General features: G+C 40.2%; 1 protein-coding gene across 9 annotated transcripts in view; it reads right to left on the reverse strand.

Moving 5' to 3' along the window:
* Positions 1-3,074: 3,074 nt before the first annotated feature.
* GPATCH8 (G-patch domain containing 8) overlaps positions 3,075-26,199 on the reverse strand; it is a 92,995-nt gene continuing 69,870 nt past the window's right edge. For 7 of the 9 annotated variants that reach the window (XM_042256080.1, XM_042256081.1, XM_042256083.1 and 4 more), the window contains 5 exons: positions 25,222-25,365; positions 22,525-22,561; positions 13,584-13,633; positions 12,295-12,425; positions 3,075-9,213 (listed from right to left, as the gene is read on the reverse strand). In XM_042256080.1, coding sequence (XP_042112014.1) covers positions 5,313-9,213; positions 12,295-12,425; positions 13,584-13,633; positions 22,525-22,561; positions 25,222-25,365 — 4,263 coding nt within the window. In that variant the 3' untranslated portion in view covers positions 3,075-5,312. The remainder of the gene's footprint in view (positions 9,214-12,294; positions 12,426-13,583; positions 13,634-22,524; positions 22,562-25,221; positions 25,366-26,199) is intronic. The other 2 variants (XM_004012987.5, XM_042256088.1) reach the window with 1 other exon arrangement.

Here is a 26,199-nt window from a genome sequence, read left to right on the forward strand (position 1 = left end):
CCTTTCTAGGTTAGAGGCACCTTGAACTTTAGTCTGGGCCTCCTTCACTGCTGAATTCCCAGTGCCAAGCTCACGGCAGGCACGTAATACTTAGTCCTGTACTTACCTTCCACCCTCCCTGTCCTCAACTGAGTGGAACTGTATTACTGGTGTACCCTGTGTAGCCCCAGATTAACTCACACTTCACCAAGGCTTTTAATAAATTCTCATTCTGTTCACGGAGAAGGCAATGGCACCCCACTCCAGTACTCTTGCCTGGAAAATCCCATGGACGGAGAAGCCTGGTAGGCTGCAGTCCCTGGGGTCGCTAAGAGTCGGGCACGACTGAGCGACTTCACTTTCACGCATTGGAGAAGGTAATGGCAACCCACTCCAGTGTTCTTGCCTGGATAATCCCAGGGACGGGGGAGCCTGGTGGGCTGCCGTCTATGGGGTCGCAGAGTCGGACACGACTGAAGCGACTTAGCAGCAGCAGCAGCAGCAGCAGCAGCATTCTGTTCAAGGCACTGAGTGGTAAGAGATACAAAGACAATTGTCAAGGATCCTTAAAAAACTTAGTCCAGAGAGAGTTAAGACATGACATGAACACATATAACTGCAGCAGAATAGTAAATGCCTTGAAAAAGGTAGGGGTGATGCCTAGCTGAAGTCATTTATATTATCCGCTTCTTCATAACAACCCAATGAATTAGCTACTATTATGTCCATTTTAGAAACGCTAAAACTGTGGCACAGAGTTTTAGGTAAATAGCCCAAGTGTACAGAGTGGCAAAAACTATGTGTCAAACACATTTGTGCTTGAACTCATGTTCTTAACCATTGCACTATATTGCCTTTTGTCAGAGAATGAAGGGGTTTTTCAACACAGGAAATAACAGAGAGCAGAACACAGAGCTCAGTTATAGAGGTAAGTAGTCAACACAGGAGAGGACTGGGGCATGAGGGTGGAATGAAGGCTGGGGTCGCATCACTGCAGGTCCTTGAATGTCTGAGAAATCTGAACTTTAATCCATAGGAGATGGAGAATCGTAGGTTTTTTAACTAACAAATTAGAGAATAAGATACATGATCAACTGTGCTCCAATCAGAATCATACTAGTTACCTATGGATAGAAGGGATTGGAAAAGGCAGGACTTACTGGGAAGATCAGATGGATGGTGCCTACCATCCTCTCAGTTAAAGGTGATGAGGCCTGAACCAGGGTACTGGTGGCAGGAGCAAAGGAGAGGGCAGAGATTACACGATCAGCAACTGCCATGTGGTAGGGAAGTGTCCAAAGTAATTCAGAGCTATGGTGGCTGGCTGGTAGGATGGTAGTATCATTAATTCAAACAGGATCAGATTTAGGAAGGGACAGTTTCGGTATTCAATAAAGATTCTATTCCTTGTAGGAGTTCTGTTGGGGACACAGCTGGGCTGATAGTAGGCAGAGGAGGGCTGACACACTGATCTCATTTTTCAATCCCATCAGCTTAAGTCTTTGAATCTCTCAATGAAGGTTAAGGCTTCATAAAGTCAACAACTGCTGAACTACCATGGGTCTGGCAGTGAACTAGGCAATGTGGAGGATACAGAGAAAAATCTTCATCTTTGATGTTTCCTTGCTAAATCCTGATGCATAATCCTGTTATTAACTATATTTTGCTTTACTTTTATCTTTCTTGAACACACAATCAAAATGTTACTGAAACTGTTCAACTCCCTATATAAAACACTAGTCTAAGGGATTAAGAAAAAAAAAAAAAATTGAAGTTTAAGAATTGGTCCCTGTACTCTCAAGAGTTTACTATTTTACTGGGAAGCAGTGAGTACTAAATGAACCACAAATCTGAAAATCCAGTGGATTCGAGAGTCAGGGAGGCCAGCCAGGAAAAGGCTGCAATAATTCAGACACGTGATAATGAGGTGATGGTACCCCTGGCAAACAAGAATGGAAAGGGTTGACAAGGCCTGAATTAGTCACCGGGGGTGTAGAGGAGGAAGAACTTCCATGTTGCGGCCCAGGTGGCTGAGGCAGGCAGCCGCTCAGACCTTCACACAGAGATCTCTACAGGTCAGTCTGCCTCTTTGCTGACACCTTGCTTGCTCAGAACACCATTTTTTTTTTGGCTGTGCCACAAGACTTGGGGGATCTTAGTTCCCTGACTAGGGACTGAACCCAAGCCATGGTGGTGAAATGCAGAGTCCTAACCACCAGACCGCCAGAGAATTTCCACTTTTCATTTTCTAACACCCTTTACTTGGGGGTGGGGATTTTGCTATTTTAGAGAAATAGGCAGATCTGAGCATCCAACCCAAAGTTCAAGTTGAATAGCTTCTCTTTTGTCAAGGGGAGAATATAACTGTGTAAGAGTAGGAAAATAGAAACAGACATTGTACCGTTCCTTCTTGAAAGGCTGAAGGAGAGAGGAAAACTAATTCATCCCTACAGCACTATGGTAAGCATTTGATGCACAATTTCCCCTGCCTTTTGCATACAGAAGAGTAGATAGAGAATTTTATCTCAGTAACAATTAGCACATCCTTCCTTTTACCAGGTAGCTCTTTAGCACTGTACTCATAGTAAAGGGTTGAGAATATCTCAGGACTGGTACTGGAGGACTCAGGACTCTGGCAGGTAAGGTCAGGCAGGTGACTCATCTCATTGCCCTGAAGTCTACTCAAAAGCCCCCAAATTGGAATTTCCCTGGTAGTCGTGATTAAGATTCCGTGCTTCCACTGTAGGGGGCACAGGTTCAATCCCTGGTCAGGGAACAAAGATCCTGCATGCCATCCAATGCAGCCAAAAAGAAAAAAAAAAAAAAAAATCTGGGAGAGTTGGTGGAAAGGAGATATACATTCCAAGACATCTACCTAAGACCGACAGAAACTTAACCATCACTTCTGCCCACAACATAACCTTTCACTTCTACTTGCACAGGGTGAGCTTTGAGAAGCACAATCTAAACATCATAAACAGCTGGTTCATAAGAATCTATCCTTTGACCACTTCATACAAGATGTTATTTGTGACCCAAAACTCCATCCCTTCCCCACTGAGTGGATGGGGCAACAATCACGACAGACTCTAAAGTTTCCACAAATCATTGGTTTATTAGAAAGTTCCTTTCCCTAATTTTACAGCGTATATATCTCTATCATATGTGATAAAGTTAAATACAATCTGTTATGCTTGTAAGTAAGGATAGATTATTTTGTTTTTCCTTTTAGTTTTAAAATCACTATTGTGGAAATTAAAGGAAACTGCCCCCAGGAAGGTAGAGAGGCAGCCAGAGTATGGCTCAATCTACAAGCTAATGGGAAGCAGCACAAAAATGTTAATACTGTATTATTTAAATATTTACATGGGCTGAAAGCAAAGAAAAATGAGTCCCTTCACTTCAAATAGATGATTTCATTTTCCAGTGCTATTTATCAAAAAAGTGATGCTTCTGAATCAGAGGAGGAGCACTGAACAGGTAGAAGGCTCAACAGAGTCTCCACTTGCCCAGCACTTGCTTGATGTGAACTCAAGGCCTTTCTGTCTTGGAAATTGAAGAAAGGCAGAACTCAGAGCCCTGGCCCATGTCCGCAGGGTTTTTCCTGTCAGGTGACCACCCAACCAATTCTAGCCACAGGAGTAGGTAGGGAAATGCCCAACAGGGAAGTTCTAACTACATCAAAGGAGATAAGATCTACAAGATGAACACCTTTGGGTCACTGTATTAATTAGGACTGAGAGCCAGGTGAAAGGTAAGAGGGGGAAGAGGAATTCAGGTCGTACTTCCTCTGCCAAGTGTCATGGGAGAAAAGCAAAAAGGACTCTTTACTGCCTAAACTAAGCTGGGTAGAGGCATGGAAACTACGTAGCAGAAAAATCTGCAGAATCTGAAACTGCGCTCACCTCTCAGTAAGAGGAGGAAGGCCTTCCCAACTCCACCACGCTCCAGTCTACTTCTACTTCACAGCTTCCAGCCAACCCAAAAGGCACATTAAAAATTTTTGTCAGAGGGGGCTAAGTACTAGGAAGGCAAATGGACTGCCTGGGACAGGCACCCTGGAAACCCAGGAATCCCCCAGGACAATCACTTTGAATCTCACTGCTTCCAGAGAATAAAGCTCTTGAATCTCTCTCTCCTCCTCTGTGGGGCCCACCAGTTTCTCTGTATGAAACTGCAAACCACATAAGTGAGACTGTCAAAACTATTCCTCAACACCCCTAGCTGACTGCAGCCCGTTAGTTCAAAACTCCCAGTACTGGCGGCACCACTTACTGCAAATTATGTCTCAGCAAAAAAAAAATGTTAAGCAATGTTCCTCTTTTTAACATTTTTATGGTTCATAACTTCAAAAAATACATGAACTTGATAAAATATACATGCTTAGTCATTTTTGCATCTAGCAGAAAACAAATACTTTATTTTTTTGTTCTGTTTTCATTTGATAACCTTTAAAGTTTCTTAATTCAACTAGGGCAAACATATTTACACAAAGCCACCAGAACAAGGATCACTTAAAGAGCTGGATGTAAAAAATATTATTGCAGTATACTACAAATATGGAACCTTTTTTATATGAGCTACAAAAAGCAGCATTTACGTTTATAGAGTTCAGTGCAATTTTTTACATTAAAAAATCCTATAAATTAAGAAGGAAACATCAACATGACAGAAGAAAATACACCCTTCGGACACATGAGCTCCTCTCTGTTCCGCAGCTTCTATTCATGATACGATCTTCTTTTCTGGGATATGCAGATGTCTCTTCTGGGATGAGGGACACAAGGGCAACAGTGCCCAATGTGTGGTTCTGTTTGTGTGGGAAATGGATCAGATGACAGCCTGAGTGGCATCTGGTTCCAGGTCAGACTCCCTTTCCACCTCACTCAGGATAAATAAGGTCACCAAGGTCAAAGACACTGAGAAGGCAGGACCAGATGGACAACCCGCCAGCCAGAGAGGAGGAAAATGTTTTAAAATTTATACACAGAAGTGCAGAGGATAAAAAGTAGAGGGAGGAGGAGAGTATCTAAACTCGACAGTTTGGGGATGTTGCTGAAAAGGGGTGGGTAGCACTTACTGGTGTTCCCTAGCCTAGAAACAGGAGAGGGAGGGACAAACAGAAAAGGAAAAAGGGAAAAAAAAAAAATCCCTGATAGTAAACCCAAAGCAAACCTCAAATCTAAAACCACCCCTGCAAGCCAAAACTCAATTCTTTGGCTGTCAGACACTGCCCATTCCAGCTTCTACTTGCTGGTATTAATGGCTCGACACCCCAAAGGAAGATGCATGGGTCACCTTCCCTGGCCCTATCTGGGCTCCTATCCCCTAACTCATGTGCCATGGCTGGGGGGGTGCTGCAGGTCCTGACCTGAGAAGATGGGGTGAAGTAGTGGGTGAAGGTGGAGGGCAGTGGCAGCTGCTGCAGCAGGCCGGGGAGCCAGCAGGGTAGGGTAGAGGGCAGCATGTGGAACAGGGTGGAAGGTGAAGGGCCCGGGATGGATGGCCGAGGCGGGAATGATGTGGATGGGGTGGCTAGCCAGAAAGGTGGCGGGATGACCAGGGATGATGGAGTGAGTGAGGTGGGACAAGGAGATGGGGGTCAGGTGGGGCTGGGGGATATGATGCACTTGGGCTAGTGGCTGGGGGTGAGGGTGGGGGTGAATGCCAATTGCGGCGGCAGCAGCTGCGGCATGATGCTGTAGGATGGCGTGCTGCACAGTTGTGATGGAGGTGGCAGAGGCCGTGGCCGGCTGCTGAATGTGGATAGGCTGCAAGGCTGGAGTGGCTGGGGCCAGGGCGGCCGAAGCGGGGAAGGCCTTCACCTGCTTGGCCAGAAGCTGCTGCTGGATGTGCTGCTGTGCGGCCTGCTGGAGCTTGCTGTACTTTTCCATCTCCTCGGGAGTGAAGGTGATGGGCTGGCTCTCCAGGGGGGCAAGGGATGCATCCTCGGCTCCATCAGCTGACTCAATACTGGGTTCCCCACTGGGCGGTGCATAACTGGGGAAGGGCTCGAGGTCTGATGCTATAGGCAGCAAGCTGGACTCCACAGGGCCTGGCTGACTGCCGCTATCCAGGGACTCAAGGGTGTCCCCGTCGCTGGGGTCAGGGAGGTAGTTATGGGAGATGGATGGGTCCCCAGGATAGCAGTCAGAGTGCACTGGGGTGCCTAGCGGAGCCACAGGGTGATCAGCAGTAGCTTCTTCAGACTTTGGCTCTTCTGGGGGTGGGTCTGATAAGGGGCCAGCTGTTTCCTCTGAGGGGAACTGATGTCCAAATGGGGCATCACTATTCCCTGGAGGCCCTTCCTCTGTCTCTGACTGTTCTTGCTCTTCTCCCCTTTCTAAGCCAGACTCTTCACATTTCTTGGCGTTGGGCTTTCGGGTAGCTGGGAGCTTCCCTATCAGAGGAAGGACAGGCTTGCTGCCAAGAGAAGGGGGGAGCTTGGGTCCAAAATAACCTTGTGGGGGGTCCTTGAGCTTGAGACTGGCTTTATTAGGGGTGGCCAGCACCTCCTCACTCACGCTGGGTTTCCTCTCCACTTTCCTTGACTGAATCTTTTCCAATAGCAGCTTGGCGGTGACAGAGTTCTTGTCTTCAGGGCTGCAGTCACCTTCTGACCCTCTTCCTGGGCCAACAGTGCTGTTCTGGGAGGCTGGGCCTATTCCCTTACCATCATCTCCTCTGCTGTCTTCTTTCTTCTTCTCCCCAGGACCTTCTCCCCGGCCTGATCGGAAGTAGTGGGGAGACTGGGAGCGGTAAATTTTAGAGCGAATGAAGTCTCGACGACCAGAACGCCTCTCTTCAGGGCTCTCGTGCCCCCACGATCCCTTCCTGGAGCCTGATCTCTGTGAAGGGCTCCGGGTGCTGCGGCTGCGGTCCCGGCTATAGCTCCGACTTCGTTGCCAGCTGTGGGCTGTGGTGCTGCGGCTTCTCCTTTTGCTCCGGCTGCGACTACAGCTGCTGCTGCGGCTACGGCCCCTGGATCTTGAGCGCTCTCTGGTATGACTCCGAGATCGGCTTCGGGACTGGCTGCCACTGAGGCTATAGTCATCATCAGAAGATGAATATTTGTGCCGCTTGGACCGGTGCTTGGAGCTGGCATAGTCTGAGTCATCAGAGTCGTGGGAGCGCTTGGAGTGCCTTCGTGACCGGTCACTATAGTCACTGTAGCTGTCATCAGAGTAACTGTGTTGTCTACTATAGCAGCTCTGGTCTGAAGAAGCATCTGAGCTACTGGAGTAAGAGCGCCGAGAGGAATGACGAGAGGAATGGTGCCGGCCAGACCGTGAGCGGCTTCGGGAATGCTCACTGCCCGACTCTTCCTCTTCCTCCTCCTCCTCCTCCTCACTGTACTGGGATGGAGACTTCTGGTGCAGCCGGCGTGATGATGCATCATCACTGTCCTCATCTCCACTACTGGGTCGACTTCGATGGCTGGATCGGCTGCTCCGTTTGGTGCCAGCTCTTCGCTGGCAGGATGACGCAGGAGGTTCACCCCTGTGTTTCCTCCCACCATGATCTTGGGCGCTCCCACTGCCTCCGCCTTCATCCTTCTTGCCACTGCTCCCTTCTTCAGCTGGAAGGGATCTCCGCTGCGAATCATCCTGGGCTCGCCGCCGTCTTCTTGGTGGTGCAGGGCTACCACTACCAGGAGGTTCTGGTTTGGGCCCCCGTTCAGAATCTGCTGGGGCTGATGATTTATTCTTTTTTCGTTTTCGCTTCTTGCGCTTCTTAGACTTCTCCCCAGATTCTGCCTTAGAGCTTTTCTCTTCTGGGTCAGCCCTGTGTTTCCGTTTATGTTTGCTGGATTTTTTGTGCTTCTTTTTCTTTTTGTGTCGGTGGGACTTCCCAGATCGTTCTTTCTTGCTAGGAAGGCTTCTCCCTGTGTCTTCTGTCTCTGATCCATGGCTACCCCCAGGCTCCTGCTTATTTAGGCCGCTACAGGCAGCCCCTGAAGCAGGTGCATCAATTCTGCCTCCTGAAGAATGTTGAACACTCTCTTCCTCCTCTTGGCTTTTATGTAGCTCACTAGGATCAAGGCCTTGGAGATGGTCCTTTGAGGAGCCTCCTATGTCCTTTGGCTTTTCTGTCCCTTTTGCTCTGGCATCTTTGTTCCTTGAAAGCTTGAAGTCAAAATACAAAGGGTTACAACTGTACGAAATGGAGGGTTCTGCCTTCGTGAAAATTAACAGTTCTGATGGCCACTGGAGGGCAGTGCTTTCATCTTTGCTTAAAACGGGAAAGAAAGGACCGGTTGGATGTTTGGGTCCCTCCCGGCTTTCTCTCCCTGCTGGAGTAGCCTGAGAAGTTTCTTTAGGAGGGTCAGACTCACACATTTGGATCTCTGAATCCTTCTGACTCTGACTCTCTAAACTATGCTCACTTACATCCCCTCCTGAGGGCTTCTTTGTCTCAGCTTTGCTTCCAGGCTCTGAGGGCTCAGCCGCACTGGTTTCCATCTGCTGTTCGGAGACTTCACTAACTGTCTTTTCTGGTCCTTGGCTTGCTGTCACCTTGATGCAGGCTTTAGGCTTGGGAGAACTACTTTTTTTGCTGTCTAGGGCATTCTTTGGGTGTGTACTATTATCACCTTCCATTTGTTCACTGGCTCTCATAAAGAGCAGAAAAGGAAAATTAGGTTTTACTTTGCAGTGTGCTGGGGGGATGTAGTGGTAATACTCTGGCTCTGTAGCCCCAGCTCCTTCTTCTCGCTTCATTCTTTTTAACTTAGATAATGTTGAGGCAAGGGACCCTCCGTCCTGAGGGTCTTCATCCTCTTTTTTACCATCAAGATTACTGCTACCATCAGAATCTCCCACCTTCTGAAGTCCTTGGTCTGTACCCTTTTCGTCAGCTTTTGTTCCATCATCAGAGGTCCCTTCCTCTGCGTGGTCCTTGAAAACTGATGCTATTGATTCGAGTTTGACAGGAGCCTTCTTGGCAAAGGAAAATGACACTCCCAATTTTTGCAGTGGGGTCCCCAGATTATTCTTAATGCCAAAGCTGATGCCTTGAGAGGCTGGCCCAGGAGCTTGTGCCAGTCCAGTGGTATTAGTGATTTGTACTGCAGTGAATGGGCCTCCTTTATCTGTGGAGAATTCAGAGCCCAGGCCACAAGTGGCAGTGGTACTTGTGCCACTGTTTGTTGCTGATTCTTCTTTCTCATCATCTCCACCTTCTTCATCTATAGCCACTGTGGTCGGTCTGAACATGGGACCACTTCCAGGTGCACTACACAATGGTTTAGAAAAATGAGAAACAAACAAAAAAACAGGTTTAGGGGTACATTTCACACTACGTTATTTTTTTGGCCGTGCCATGAATCATGCAGGATCTTAGTTCCCTGAGGAGGGATCAAACCCATGCTCCCTGCAGTGGAGGCGCAGAGTCTTAACCGTTGGACCACCAGGGAAGTCCCTCATACTTCTAAAACACGTTATCTCTTATGTTTGACCATTCATCACAGGCAGATCTTAAAGACACTGAATACTGAATGGTGGTCCTTCCTCAGCCCTATGCTAACGAAAAGAACTTGCTCAGTAAGGTAAGGCAAAATCTCGTACTGCTAATCTACCAAGCTACATTCATAGGGATAGCCAGTTACTGCTGTTTCTTCCTAAGCTGTCTAAATACTGAGGTTTACCTCATAATTTGGATACACTATCATTACCATCTGGCATAGCCCACCTGTCTTGTATCTGCTCTCAATTTTTACTGTACCATCCTACCTATCAGTATGCTACCAAACATATGGGTGAAAATTTATTCCCAAAGGTTGCACAGTTCACCCTTGAATGATATTGGTTTGCAGGTTTGAAATACAAGGGCCCACTTATACGGATTTTTTTTTAGTATATACATGTCACACAATTTGCAGCTGACTGAATCAGCTGCAATCAAACATCAAATTGGATGTGGAACTGCAAATATAGAAGACTGACTATAAAGTTATACACAATATCTGATTATTTAGGTGTATGAGTTTGTGTGGGGACTGGGGTCATCAGCACCCCTCACCTCCACATTGTTCAAGGATCAACTGTACTTTGTACAGCTAAAAAAACAAAACAAAACAAAAACACAACCCTCAATTTCTTCTCTGCTTTCAAATTTCAATTTTTTAAAATATGCCTATTCCCTGAGTTGAACACAGAAACCTCCACTGTGCTACACTCTAATGGTCTGTGGTTAGGTTAGCATGTCTGTTACAGAAATGAAGAGTCTGTGTCTATCATGGCACCATGTCCAAGCACTTGCTTTGGTTTTATGACACCTTCTGGGCACTCCATACAACAATAATGATTCTACCAAGTACTTTCTCAGCTTTGAAAACAGAAACACTAAGGAGCCTCAGAGCCAGTGTTTTAAACTCCTGTCACGTCTGAAATTTTTACAGTGTGGGTCATACAGGTATCTCTTAAGCCAAACTCAAGACCTGAAGACAATTATTTGGATGAAATCCTCTTAATCTAAACCCTAACTACTAGTTGTCCTAAACTCAGGGACCAAATATATTCAGATAATATGGTAACCCCTTTGCTATCTGAACTCTTTTTATTGGAAGATGGAACCCACCAGATTGGGTTAGCAATCTGTGTCACTGTGTCACAAAATCCACCCCATGGCAAAGAAACCTTCAAACTGAAATAAAAAAGAATTTATTGTGACCTTTTGCTTAGTCTTTGTCATGCAACTCCAATATACTATGGGGTCATGCATTACTCCTAGGATGATGAAATATACCTGATGGTGGATCAAAACCTTCTTCTATCTTCCCAAGAATTTACTTGGTCATCTTTTAACTGTTTATTTCTAACACAGTAGTAATGCTGCACAGTGAGACTGAATAAATAAATAAAAAAGAACTAAAACTCACCAATGAAGAAAAACATGTATTAAAATATGTCTGGAACTAAAAAGTGGTCTGGTATTTTTTTTTAAGGAAATACCTTTACAACAAGTCCAAGAGGAATGTATTTATTATATAAAGAACTGCTAAAGAAGGAATCAGAATCAGTTTATAGGCACTGTAACTCAGTATTAGAGGTCATGGGTTAATTCTGTTTCAAAACTTACACTGTATGTGTTCTCCTCCTTCCTCCCTTTTCCAAAACACAAGAGAAGTCAATAAGTAAACAAGTACCCCAAAATCTAGAAAGGTCACGATCTCTGGCCTCAACTTCACTGTAAACTTTTAAAAGTCACATAGTTTTTCTTTCCACTGTAACCAGCTCCTCTTGTTCCTGGCCAGCCATTAAAAACAAACAGAGGGACCTAAATCCTTCAGATTGAGGCACATACCTCATGAATTCTCAGATGCTTAAAGACTAGGTCCACCAAAGACTAGCTGCTTGGGAATGCGGCCCTAGGTGGGGCTAAGGGGGGCTAATTCCACCTAAGGCTTAATACCAGTCCCATACTTATCATCAAGAACCATGAAGGAACATTAAAAACAATACTCAAGAAGGCAGGAATCTGTAGAGAAATAAATAGAATTTTCTAGGCTTTATTGCTTAGTACTAACTCTACAGTACTTGGAAAGACAGTTAAAACACTTAAATCTGCTCCAGAGAATACTGTAAGGTATGTGATTTTCTACATAAGAATAACACGGGAGGGGAATTCCCTGGTGTGTTTAGGACTTGGCGCTTTCACTGCCGTGGCTGGGGTTCATTCCCTGGTTGGGAACTGAGATCCCTCAAGCAGAGAGGCAAGGAAAGATGGAGAATGGGAATAATTTACTGATTTGCATAATTTACTGATTTACTGAGGATCTTCTATGTGCTAGGAATTCTTTTGTAAGCACTTTGATATAACAACTTAATGACTTCTCACAAGAACTGTAAGAATTAAGTTATTATTATCATTTCCATCTTACAGATAAAGAAACTGAGGCATAAAACGTAGATAATTAAGGTCACACAGATCATAGGTTATGGCCTCAGGAGCATATATTCTTTTTTTCTTTTTTTTAAATTTGGCTGTGTTGGGTCTTAGTTGCAGCATGCAAGGTCAACTGCTCTGATCCATGTGGGATCTTAGTTCCCCTATCAGGGATCAAACCCACATCCCCTGCATTGCAAGGCAGATTCTTAACCACTGGACCATCAGGGAAGTTCCAGGAGTGCATATTCTTAATCAGTATGTTATACTCCAAGTATAGAAATTCTTTTAGCTTGAAAGAAGGATCTATTTAAAATTTAACGATTATATGTCAATGATAACCTTAATTAAAAAAAAAAGGATTATTAAATTCTTAAACCTTAAAAATTATTAATTATTTGTAAGCCCCCAGAAAGACAATGTCCTCACCATTCAGCTTGTTTTCTTTGCTCTGCCAACTCGTGAAGCCGCCGTAGGGCTTTCTCCTGTTTCTTCTCATCCTTGCGGGATCTTGAGGAGACATTCCGAGCAAACTCTCTCTGCTTGAGATCTTTCAATCTCTGAGGTTAACAAAAGAAAGGAACAGGGAGTGGGTAATTTAGAATAACTTGGGGATCCTGAAAGCAAGGCCTTCAGAATTTTTATCCATAATCAATGGTTTTAGCATAGTGTAGAATATACAGTGTTGTACTCTCTTATGGTAATTGAAAACACAATGGCTGATTACTCTGGGTAGAGCACCTGGAGTATCTGGATTCCTAATTAGGACAGCATACCATTTGCTTTATTGGCCAAAATTAAGTAATTTCAGAAGCAACAGACAAATTTTAGAACACTAGGAGAAAAGAAAATGGACTATTTAATCACCTGCTCTTTCAGGATGCAAAACTAGACAAATAGAATATGAGTTAAATTGTAATAACACAAGCCAAAGAGAACAGAAAGGGGTTAAGCCAGTACAGAAAATTACCCAGGTGTAAGATCTTAAAAAGCAATGTACAGCTTACATGGGAAGGTTATCTGAATCAGACTAACAAATAGAAAGCCTACTTTGCTTTCACCATAAAAAGGTGCTATTCTTTTCATCATGAACAGTTTTCCTGTGAATTAATCAAACCGTCTTCCAATGCTTGCATGTTCAGAGCTCACCAGTCTGACCACTTTCATCTGGTCAGTCTGCTGAAATTAGAAAGTAATAGGTGTGGCTTTTCATTCCTTCATGGCCCCAAGAGGAACAACCAGGGAATGAGATGGGAGAATAGATAAGCCAAAGAATTTATTACTTAAAATCCTGATGAAAGAATGGGTCTTTTATTCTCAGAAGATACTATACATAATTATCCTTAAAACAAAAACAACAACCAAAAAATAACAACAGTGTTATGACACACTGATGACAAGAATCCAGACACATCTATCTGCAATGAAGACAGAACTAAAATTAGTTTCAACATACTAGATAATATAAAAGCAAACAAACCAAACCAAAACACATACATTATCCTATGCTTTTTACAACAGCATTGAGAAAAGGAATTTGACCCAATATAAAGTGGACATTGCTTTGTGGAAAGGTATGATGCTGAACAGACAGAGGAATTTTCTTATCTAATATTTATGAAATGTGTTTTGAGTATTTTTGAACTGGGAGAGGGAAAGGGTGGAAAGACACACACAGAAAAAGATATACAGCTAAAGACACTAGTAGAAAAACTCACTCTTGTGATCTGGGCTCCCAAATTAGAAGGATTTGCTTTCAATACATCAGCTGAAAATGTCACATCACAAAGAAAAAAAAAGTAAAAAATAAAACAAGAGTGGAAGAGAAAAAAAATAAAGCAAGCATTACTACACAAGCTCTCTTAGTGAATCTGCAAACTATTATACTGAACAATTAGGGACAAAGCCATCAACTCTAATAAAACGTTTGAGGAGAGGGAAGCACCTGCACAAAACATGTATGTGTACATACACACAGACTGACACAGTAATAATCCCTTCTAGATAAATGGAACTGTCTCCATTCCTTTAGGAAAAAAGGTTACAAAACTTTAGGAGAGGCCACTGTGGTCGACAAGTAGTCTTATTTCATTTACCTTTATTTGGGGGATGTTCAAGTAACCGACAGCTGGCAAAATTGTTTTACTCAGGCTGGCTACTCAGAATTAAGCTTTTTATAAAAAACACTTCAAGATGAAGGAGCAACTATTTTAAATAAACATGAATTCCAAATTCCTCCTTCCAAGGAGGATGGGGCAGAGAGAGTCTATCAGGTCTACTGAATGTTTATTTTAGGCCACAAACCTAGTTTTTTTTCCTGACCCAAACATTTAACAGGCTCTCTGGCCAAGATTTAAACAAAATGTCATATTTCTTCTCATTTTTACTGTTTTTTCTCCAGCTACCTCATAGGCTTGGAAAAATCTCCCCATGCCCAGTCATTCCCCTCCCTCTTACACTTTTAGGAGTTATTTCCCAAACTATAGGACCCTGTCTAAAAGAATGAGCATTTTATCAAAGTCTTGAGTCTCCAGGCCAAGTCAATGATTTCCAGTCATTCAGCAGCCACTTGGTACAAACTTGAAGTTGAAGGGACAGACTACTTCCACATCATCCTGAAGACATCCCATCTCAAATTCCCACCCACCACAATAATGAGAAGTAGGGAAGGAAGAAAATAGGATGATATCAATAAAACAAGTGCAAATCCCGATCCTATATAAGGTATAGGCAACACTCCTCTATCACCTCTATAAACTCTATGGTCAAGTCTGGGGTTTTAAAAGGAGAATTGGGAACCCTAGAATTCTAACCCAAATCTTAAAGACAAGACTGGGCAACTTTCCCAAACCCAACATGTATATTTGAGGTCTCTCTTAGATAAGGGTGTTCTGATGGTAAAAACGGATTCCTAAACCCAAGTCTCTTCTTTCCATTCAAAGTCAAACTGAATTCCCCTCACAAACTTTCTACTGATCTCTACATAAGATGAGATTCTTTTTCTTTCTGAACTGTCTTACTAGCACTTTGTTACACCACTCACCTAGCAACCATCATTTTATCTGACTACTTATTCCTATCTTTCAGAAGGGCAGTCTGTATAAAATTTCAGTTTCACCTCTCTGAACTCAAAATCCCTCATTAGAAAACAGGGCTATATAGCAATAGATTAACAAGATTAAATGTCAAAATAAATACATGTAAAGCACTTTTTATGTCTAAACTGTTCAATTCTGCCCCTTCCCCTGTATTTGGGGCAGGAACTTTGGCGTATCTTTATAATCAACCCTGCATTGTTAAGGAGCAGCACTAAACCCACAGACTGCATCTGGTAAGTGGCTGGTGAATAATTTGGGTCAACACTGGATCCTTGATTTTCAACAATTTCTTCTTGTTATCATCCGTAGGAAAGTTTGTTATGAAATATTTTCCTATATTTACTAGAGACACAGTCAAGTTAAATAACATAGTTTTCCTAGGTATTACTCTGATAATAGTAAGGAAGTCTTTACTCTTTTATTTTTTGTCTGGCCACACTGCTTGGCATGTAGAAGGTTAAGTTCCCCAGTCAAGGTTTGAATCCAGGCACTGGCAGTGAAAGTGCGGAGTCCTAACCACCGCATTGCCAGGGAATTCTCATAAATCTCATTCTTTAGAGAACCGAAAGGTCAGAATTTTAGCCCCTTAACTTCTGAACAGAATTGGACCAATGACAAAAAAAAAAGGTATTGACCAGAAACTTCTCAATTTCCAATCTAAAAAGTAGTTTTTTATAAAGGTATAAGACCCTAATTCTGAGTCAGTTTTCCAAAGTTGCTTATTTTATTTCAAAAGGCTACCAAGCTTGGCTCATTTGTCACTGAATACCCACATGAAATTCCCCCTGTGACCTGTACTTTTAATTCCCACTTGAATTCTGAGGGGGAACTCAACTTTAGATAACCTTTTCTAAACAAGAATAGATGAGCAACATACCTGTCTGTCAAAGAAGACAGAGTTCCAGTAAGGAAACCAAAAAGTACAGATGTGTCATCAATCCAAAACTATTTTCAAAGGCTGAGCAAATTCCATACTGTACACACAAAGTCAAGTTAAAACCTTCAAACTAGCGCACAGTCTAATCTGAATGGATTTAATTAATCATTTAGGTGACTCCAAAGCTACTATGTCCTATATATTATCTCTGAAAATTATAAAGCATAATTTCTGAAGAAAATTGCTAATAAATTTACTTATTTATTGAACTATTAATGTTTATTAATATAAATTTAAGCCATATAACACAATTTTAGCTGGAAAATATTTGATTCAAAGGAAAGGAGACCAAACCCCATTCATAATGAAAGGGTTTGAAGATCCTGTTTTTCTAAAAAATCAACAACAAATGTCCAAAAAAGTATATACACTTGCGGCAGAGAACATAATTTCTCATTGATTTCAATCACAGGGTAGCTGGCGTTTCCATTAAATTTCCCAAAAGACCAGTAGAGGGACGAACTTAATAAATAATCCAGCACTTAAACATATCCATCCACAGTTGGGGCTAAAGACCACTTCAAATGTAAACGACATTTCCAGTTCTTTTAAAACTGGCTAAACCGCAGTGTCCTGGCAGAAAAATATCTGCTCCAGACACAAAATCCTGCTCTACCTTTCAACTCTGAACAATTAAACCAAGGACATGAGAATGTGGTATATCTTACCAGTTTTCAGTGCAGGTAATAAACTTGCCCACATTATTACTAATGTGGAGTGTCAACAGTAAGGAGTGGAGATGCACGTGGGCAGGAATGAATGAGCCACATACTCTCCACACTGTTTTCTCTACCATCAAAAGATAGTGAGGACTTCAATCTAATAAAATACTTTTTATATCTTTTGATGCTATACTTCTCTCTTGAACCACAACAAAATTTGATGCTAGAAGCTTGTATTTGATTGAATATACTTCACTAGGAATAAATCTATTATCTTTCTCAAGTATTTAAAATCTATTATTGCACTTTAAAGAATAAAACTGTTATTTCCACGTGAAGAGAATTTCAGGCATTAGAAAACAGGCAGAGAGTATTTTCTATTGCCACTAAACATCCTATGTTCCAATATACATGCAATTGTAAAGAGAAACTGAATTCTATCTCTTTGGGGTCAGAAGATTATCTGTGATTTCTTTCTCTCACCAGACAGCAATCCCTCTCTCCAAGGAGACAGACTGCTCTTAGTCTTCCTTCATAACTAACCCTCCAACACACACACCTTATCTATGGTACAGGAGATAGGCTCAATAAACATGTATCAACCTGGTTTCAGTTTTAGAATCAGTTGCTGGGAAAGGGAACATAAACACATACTTTCATATGTTATTTGTTGGTTCATGAACAGAGATGGAAAATAGTGAGCAAAGAAGCAGTGGTTGTAACTCAATCTGGTTTTTTTGCCCAAACATAATCCAGCCTTTTTGAGCTTCAACTACTCCCTTTCCATTATGTCAACGATCCCACATACCCCTAAATCCATGGCTCTTCTCCCCACTGTTCCCAGCCTCTCTCCAATGACAGAACATTAATGAGGAATGTCTCTCCTCTCCCAAACTGGAGCAGTCATGCTGCAGTTACTTGGCCAATTCAAGATTCAGTGTGTGTGATGCCTCTGGATGAGCCAGTCCAGGAAATCACCGTGCAGTGAGGGAGGGAAAAGACCAGCAGAGAACACAGAGAGCCTCAGCAGTAAACCACTCACGAAAAAAAGATTCGAGTTGAAAGGTTAAGGAAATCCAAGTTACCGGGCATTAGGTGTAAATTCTTCTTTTAGCACGTGCATATCAGTAAGTGATGAAAATGAGTTTTATTCAGTAACATAGAAACCCAAATGTTTTGTAACAGAAAACTAAAACTAACGCTGATTACAGATACTGAAAAAAATCAGAGGGGAAAGAGAGAAGTATACATTTTTTGGGGCTAAGTAACGTAATTCTAATTAGTAATTTATGGCAACACTTAATTTGTGCACAATTACTCTGAAACACAATAACTTAATATCACTTGGTCAATGTCAAATTAATCTGTCATAAAATCATTGCATTATATTTATGTTCCAAAATTCAGCAAAAGCCTTAAAAGTATGGCATTAATAGCATCATGTGTATACTGCTTTAAGGTATTTTCCACATATCCATACCTAAACACACACACACATATCTATGTACATGAAGTCACCATCATCACTACTATAAGTTAACTTTGATAATGAAGTTTTAAAAAATAATTCTATTAATATGTATTTCATATATCATAAAATTCATCCATTTAAAGTGTAAAATTTAGTGGGTTTATTAGTACATTTTCAGAGTTGTACAACCAGTAGCACTAATTTTAGAATATTTACATTATCCCTAAAGGAAAACCCAGCCATTAGCATTCACTCCTCACTGTCCCCTGCTACCTAATGTGTGGAAACCTAAACTATATTCTCCATAGATTTGCTTATTCTAAACTTCTCATATAAACAAAATCATACAATATAAGGTTTTGTGACTGGCTTCTCCCACTTGGCAGAGTCTTTTCAAGATTCATGCATGCTGTGTTTATCAGTAAGTCATTCTATTTATTGCTGAATAACATTTCATTGTATGGCTGTGCCACATCTTGTATATCCATCACTTAATGGATATTCCAGTTGTTTCCACTTTCTGGTCATGATGAATAGTGTTTCTGTAAACAAAGCTGTACAAATTTTCGTGTGGACGTATTTTTGTTTCTCTTGAGTACATATCGGTCATATGGTAGCTTTATATTTAACATTCTGAGGAACTATCAACTGCTTTCCACAGGGGCTGCACCATTTTATAACCCCTCTAGCAGTGTAGAAAAGTTCTAATTTCTCCATATCTTCTCTAGCACTTACTGTATTTCTTTCATTTTGGCAACCTAAGTAGGTGTGAAATGGTATACCATTGTGGTTTTGGAGATAACAAGTTTCAAGAATATCTATGTAATCCTTGAGATCATATCGGAAAACAAAGATTTGCCCTCTATGTAAAATTTGAAGGAGCGTAATTCAGAAGAGCTGCTTAGGCCCAAAGCAAATCAAAGAGCAACATCCTAGTTCAGAGTTCTCTTTTCAGTAATATTGTTCATAAACTTATCATTCCTGAAGTTGCTTTAACTTTTCAGACTACAACAGAACATATAGCTTCATATGCCAGAATCTCCCATGGTGCACCACTGTGATGAATGTATGTGTACAGGAGCAGAAAACCAGTTGAAAGCTACAGAATGTAAATAAGGCAGAATCACTTTTATTCACCTTGGAACTGAGTGCCAAAAGGAAGAACAGAGTTAGAAATACATACTAACAGTATTAGAATACAGGGTTTACCAGCAACCTTAGCTCCGAAAAGGTCTGCTTAGGGTTACCCCTGATCACAAAAGCAGACAGCTTCCCTGAACAGACACGGAGTTTTCCAAGATTAACTATGCTGTGATAGCAGGGTTTAAGATGGAGTCTATTTTCAACAAAAGCAGAGGTGGTGGGTAAGATTTAACAGGTGAAAAGGCTCAAATCATGCTCAATTTTTGGGAGACTGGCCAAATGAAGTCATTCTTTTATTAACTAAAACAGTCCCAAAGAAAATGGCATCCACAGCAATACAAAACACAACCGAACCTAAAATTTTCACCTCTCTGCTGTAGGTTATTAAAATACAACTACAAAAAAAGTAAATAAATAAAATACAATTACAATATGCTTAAGTTCTGAGATACATTCCTCTCTCAACACATTTGCTTTTGCTTCTCAGAGAAAAATCTCTTCAGAAGTGAACTGTGCTCTTTAAGTCAATATTATAAAGCTTTGGCATTCATAAATACTTTATGATTTTCTTAACCCTTTTCACATTTTTACAATAATCAATTTATCATTTTTCTAATTTATAATTTTCTATCAACACTTCAAATATACAGCAGCTATGAAATATCTTCATGGAAGCTAATCTTAGTGGTTTCACTTAGAATGATCTTTTTCTTTTTACTTTAGTCCTAGAATTATCTTTTCTTACCTTGCCTTTTTAGTTTTGTTTTTACTGATACTTTTCTGTGTCTCATCCACCATGACCCCTGCACTGAATATCCTAAGTTGCACTGAAAAAGGAATACAGTTACATTTCATCAAATCTGCATCTGGTCTTGCCAGAGGTTCAACTGGCTTTGGTGTGTTTACTGTCCTGATGTAGTAAGTGCCAAGCATAGAGGACTGAATGTATCTTGGCAAAAATTGGACCAGTAAGTAGTGAAATTTCAAGTGGAGAGTACACCAAACTTGAATGAAACCCATGTGAAGTCCAAAAATGATCATTCCTTCCATCACCAAACAATTTCTCAGAAAATACTTCAATTCAGAACCTATTTTATTTTTTGAGAGATGAGGAAAACTCTGAACATTTCTGTTTTTTGGTACATATTACCAGGTGCTAGTTAACTAAGAGCAAGCAAGCTGTCAGAAAGTCAACAGTTTAGACAAAGTTAATTTAAATCATGCAGTATAGATTCTACTCTGTAGAGTTCAGAATAGAGAAGTCACTAATACCTGTTACAGGCTTAAACGGTTTAGTAATTTAGTTCAGTCATTTACAAAGTTCAGGAAACCATTATTTTTACAGCTAAAACAGACCTTGGTATTTCTTTTAAAAAAAAAAAAAAGTAGAAGAGTACAGGGGTTTTCATACTGAAGCTATTTTAACAGGAAGAGGAGGCAGGCTGAAAGCATTCTTTACTCTGATGGAGATACTGATTCTTTGAACAAGTTCAAGGAATTTCTCAAGGTTGCTTTACAGTACCAGATTTTGATAACTGGATCGTACTACCACATGGTTTTGAAACTGCAAGGAAGTCATACCAACACTAACTAAGCAGGAACAAGCAGGCATCTTTTCAATGTGCTACTTTCCTAGCATCAACTACAACCTGTGGAAGCTTGTGTAAAGAGGAGGGAAAGGTATAGGCCTGGGTCACAAACTCAAATGTTTATAGAGGGATTTGCCAGGTAACACAGTAAGTTACACAGGTTGGTGTAAGAGAGAAGATGAAGCAGAAATCATATATAATTGGAGAAGGAGCACATGTGTTTCTAAAGAGAAGGTAGTAAGCTTTCAGCTTTAGCCAACTGTTATGTTGATTATGTAGGCCCAATGTTCTCAGAAGCTTTAATTTTTCAAGGTAAGTCAAAACCTGAATTATGTAACATCTCATTTAAAAAAAGTTGGGAATCAACTGAAATTAAAGGAGAAAAAACTACCACTACAAATAACAGACAAAACACAGCTGACCCTTGAATAACATGGGTTTGAACTGTGCAGATCCACTGATATGTGGATTTTTTTCAATAGTAAATACTACAGTACAATAATAAATACTACAGTACTACAGATCTGGGGTTGGTTGAATCCACAGATATGGAACCATTGATAGGGAGAGAAATCTCAGGTATGAAGGGCCAACAACAAATCATACTCAGATTTTTGACTGCATGGAGGGTTGGCACCCCTAACCTCATGTTGTTCAAGGGTCAACTGTGCATGCGTCTAGGGGAATTTGTGATAGCTAGTTTATGTACTGGAAGCTAGTGAGGAGGGCCCCTTAGTGGCACAAATAAAATAAAAGAGTAAGACTGGAAGAATCTCGAATGAGTAACAAGGCACAAAGAAAGCAAAACTAACACACATCAGTGTTAACATAAGGCACCGACCACTGTGCTGCTACAAATCTACCTCTGGGAAAGAGACTATTCTGTGGAGTTTGGAATTTAAATCTTGCAAGGCTAAAGAAAATGGTTTCCACTGTATATCCATTAGCAGATATGTGTTTTTAAAAGCTATGTAAAATAAAAAGGCACAGAGATAGAGATGGATAAATGTATTGCTTCACAGTCAACTTTAACTTTTATAACTAAGCCAACAAAGGTAGAAGATGAATACTAACGTTTATTGAACACTCAGGCATATGACACTAACTTATATAAAAATGAATCACAGATTGGATTGCCTCTTAAGAAAAGGAAGGCTAACCCTTGGAGATGTCAAAATGTACAAAATTATCACTATTAAAGAGTGTTAAACTGCTAAAAACAGCCAAAATGTCTAATTAGGATTTTCATCTCTGAAAATCAAGCTGGCTCTTAATACTTGCGTATTAATGACTCTCTTCACAAGATATCTTAGAAAACTGAGAAAAACTAGTGAATAGTGAGATGTACATAGCACCAAGGAGGTGGGGAGGATTAAAAAAAATCACCACAAATGAAGGTGACCCAATAGATCCTTTTTGAGACATTGTGTGTGTGTGCACGCAACTGTAGCCTACAAGGCTCCTCTGCTCATGGGATTCTCCAGGCAAGAATACTGGAGTGGATAGCCATTCTTCTCCAGAGGATCTTCCCAACCCAAGGATCAAACCAGTGTCTCTTATGTCTCCTGCATTGGCAGGCAGGTTCTTTACCACTAGCAATTATTTGTGCTTAATAAAGATAAGGGCGTATTCAGGATCCTTCCTATACTAGGAAGTTTACCACTAACATAATAGATTATTTCTCTGGAAAGTTTTAATGGTGAAACTTTGACAGAAGATGCAAACTAGGGATTACTAATATAGGGTTGAAAGTACTTACCTATTATCTCAGATTCATAATAATCCTGTGTGCCTGCCTGGAAGACAAGACAGGGTGTCTTTATGATTTTAGAGCATAAATTTGGAAAATGGTAGGTCCATTTGTATGGTAAGTTCATGTCCATCAGAGAGGAATGAAAAATAGGACCTATCTCCTCCTCTTAGGAGTTATTTAGCTGTTTTGTACCAAGGTCAATTAAAGTCTCCTTAGAAATCCTAAAGGCAGGAAAAAGTAAAACTATAATAACAAACTTAGATGCATCTGTTCTTTGTTTTATACCTAAGATGGGCTTTTGATCAAGATGAAGATATCAACTTACATGCATTCATTAGTCATACCAGCTGAAGATTTTTTTTGCCAGACCAGGAATCACAGATATATTATATATTAATGGATAAGGTAATTCAATATAAGAAATCCTTAATTTTTTACTTTAATTTTGATGATACTCTAAAACAGAGTAATACAAGAATATATCTGAGATCATTGAGATGAGAACAGTATAAATGTTTACAACATAACTGGGGGCTTAAAACGACAGAAACTGGTCTGTACCAAACAAAGGCCACACAGTATCATGGGTACTTGAAAGTTTTTCAATAGTTCTAAGAGAACACAGTTTCTCAACCTCAGCACTACTAATCAATATTCTGGGCCAGGTAATTCTGTGTTGCAAGGAGCTTTTCTGTGAATTGTAGGATGTTTAGCAGCATCCTTAGTCTCTACTCACTAGGTACCATTAGCACCATCTCTCTAGTTGTGATAATCAAAGATGTCTCCAGATATTGCCAAATGGCCCCGCGAGACAAAATCTCCCCCGGTGAAGAATCACAATAGAAAAGTGGCAAAGAGAACTGAGTCCACACAAGGTACACAAGAGAATAAATATGTGAAATTCAAATGAACCAGAGCCATAAGAATTTCACTACTCTCAAACTGAGAGCACCATCACTAAAAACCATCACTTTAATTGTTGTCAATGTGAATTTTATTAGTTTTGTAGTTATCTCAGATTTAATTTGCCAATCTGTTTTGCTCTGACAGAATTTTTTCCTATTATAAAGCAAGTCAACACATGATTCAAGTTTGAATCATACTTCCTCATTCTTTTCTAAGAAAGGGAAGTCAAGAAACTTATCAACTAGAAATGTAATCTTTCTTAATGTTCTTTTGGTGTCTAAAGTTTCTTATGGATTCTTAATTTTTTAAAAAAAATTTTATTTTATGTTGGAGTATAGTTAATTTGTAATGCATCAGTTTTGAGTAAACAGCAAAATTATTTAGTTACATATATACATGTAACTGTTCTTTTAATTTATCAAATACAATTCTTAAAGAAATTTCTTGAAGAAATTTTCATGAGCCCAAAATGGTAGACATATATTTAGATGCTAAATGTCTTTAACTCCAGAAAATGAAACAAAAACAAAAAAACTCCCAAATTTGACTTACACACACACACCAAAAAGCTGAGAAAAGATTTGGATGCAATAAATTGGATGCAACAGTCACTGTTACATTTGTCTTTCTTGACATATGATTCTTTGAAATAGTAAGGTAATTGCTAATATATCTTGTCCATATACATGCTCTCTAGTTTTCTCTTCCTCAAATCAAGCAGAGCTGACAATATATTAAAACAATGTCTAAAGTTGCATGTAAAGTTGAAAAGTTGTCTTCAATACAATTCTATTAATGAAAGATTCTTAAATCTTAAACTGGTTAGGTATGGTTAACTATGCAAAAAAGTGGAAGACCACAACTGGCTTATAAACTATTCCTATGCTAGTAAAAGAAAACTTGGTCAAAGCTTGCCTTTTACGTGCACTGAAATGGTTGGTTGAAGATGAAGCAAAGATTAGAAAAACAGTTCAAAATGTCCAGCTTATAAGAGCATTTCAGCAATGCTCATAAATCTTACAAATTTATCAAATACAACCACTGTGCCCCCAAAGACCTGGCAAGTTCTGCTAAAGTCACCTACAATCAAATGTCTCAAAACTGTCCTACAGGTTTAAGGATTCATTTCCTCCTTCTAAAATCTCCCAAGGGAATTACTGCCACCTTCTTTATGCTGGTAACTAGTTAGGAATAATTTACTTTTCTAAATCAATGAACGAAAGAAAGAAAAAAAGGCCATAAAGAAGGTATAATTTGTTTTTCAGCAAGCTCTTCAACATGCAGCATCAGAATTTTTTGTTAAAGTTAAAATAGTATCTAACTTTATTTCTCTTTTCAAGATTTATCTATCTTCCAAGGTACACGAAGTAACAAAATGACTTACTGATAGGAAATACCCAACACAGCATGAATTCTTAGATAACAGAAGATGAAATGACCAAGGCCTGAGATAACTGTTCAAAGTTTAACAAGTTCAGGAACAAGGAGAACTGGAAAAAAGCTCCCAATGATCCTTAGCTGAATTATCAAATTAATACAAATTTAGAAACCATTCAAAGCCAAAAATTTTATGCATGAAGCTCACAATTCTTCACTCTACAATCTTAGAAGGATGAGGTCTATGTCAGGACTTCTGTCACTGAAAAAAAAATCAAGTCAGTCAGATGACCTCAGATAAAGACAGGCAGATACAAGAAACCATAGTCAACAAGTTTTGGGGAGTATACTCATAAAGTTTAATATTTATAACAACAAATAAAGTATATTTTTCTTTTTTAGAAATTAACTATTCCTCACCTGCTTGTGTGCATGATCATAGGAGTTGATATGGTTGTCAAATTCCTGGTGTTTCTGATACTGCTTATCACAGAGTTCACAGTAAAAGTTGGCTCTAAGGTCTTCCAATGCTTTGGCAATGGCCTTCTCTTTGTCAACATAATCCTACAGGAACCACAAAATAAAACAAAAAAAAATGAACTTGGCAAATGTTATAAAAAATAGTCTTACTGGAAGAGAGAAAAAGGGCTTTTCATAGCATTTAATGGTACCAGTTAAAGTCAGATAGAACACAAGTAGCAATTTGGTGGGGTAATTAGTGTGTGGTTATACTAAGAGCTATCTTCAAAAAAACAAAAGTCAAAAGAACTTAATTTCACCTTCGCTTTTGGCAGTCTGGTGGACTAGATACTGTGGCATCCCCATTCCTATCCTTGGCTAAAAGCCCCTCAACCAACCAGACATTATAAAACACAATTTTCACTGTATTGCAGGAACCATAGAAAGAAAAGTAAATTCCAAAATGGGCAATCAAAGAAGAAAAAAAAAAAACCCACAAAATTTAAAAATCAGCTATGATCTGAAACAGAAATTAGAGCTGTGATAGGCAAGGGCTCGCCTTAGGACATATAGGTGACAATGGTGCTTGAGGTTTGAGCAAGGTGTTGCAGCTAAACCTGAGAAGCCTCACTAACAAGGAAAAGAACCTGGAAGTGGGCTGGAAATTTCAGCATCTCTGGGTCTTGGCAGAAGGGATAAAAAATGTTCTAAGAAAGCATGCTCAATTTTGGTCCCAAATTTTTCCCTAGATTAGGATCAGCAAAATAGGAGTTATAATCAAAGATTAGTACACACATAAAAGGAAATAAATCTATCACAAGCAAGAGTCACAAAAAATAAGCAACAGATTTAAGCCTCCAAGAACTCAGATTTTGGAATATTCTATTATAGAATATAAAGTAACTATAAAATGTTTAAAATATAAAATGGAGTTACAAA

Source organism: Ovis aries, chromosome 11 (assembly GCF_016772045.2).
Source record: "Ovis aries strain OAR_USU_Benz2616 breed Rambouillet chromosome 11, ARS-UI_Ramb_v3.0, whole genome shotgun sequence".
In the NCBI taxonomy this organism is placed as follows: Eukaryota; Metazoa; Chordata; class Mammalia; order Artiodactyla; family Bovidae; genus Ovis; species Ovis aries.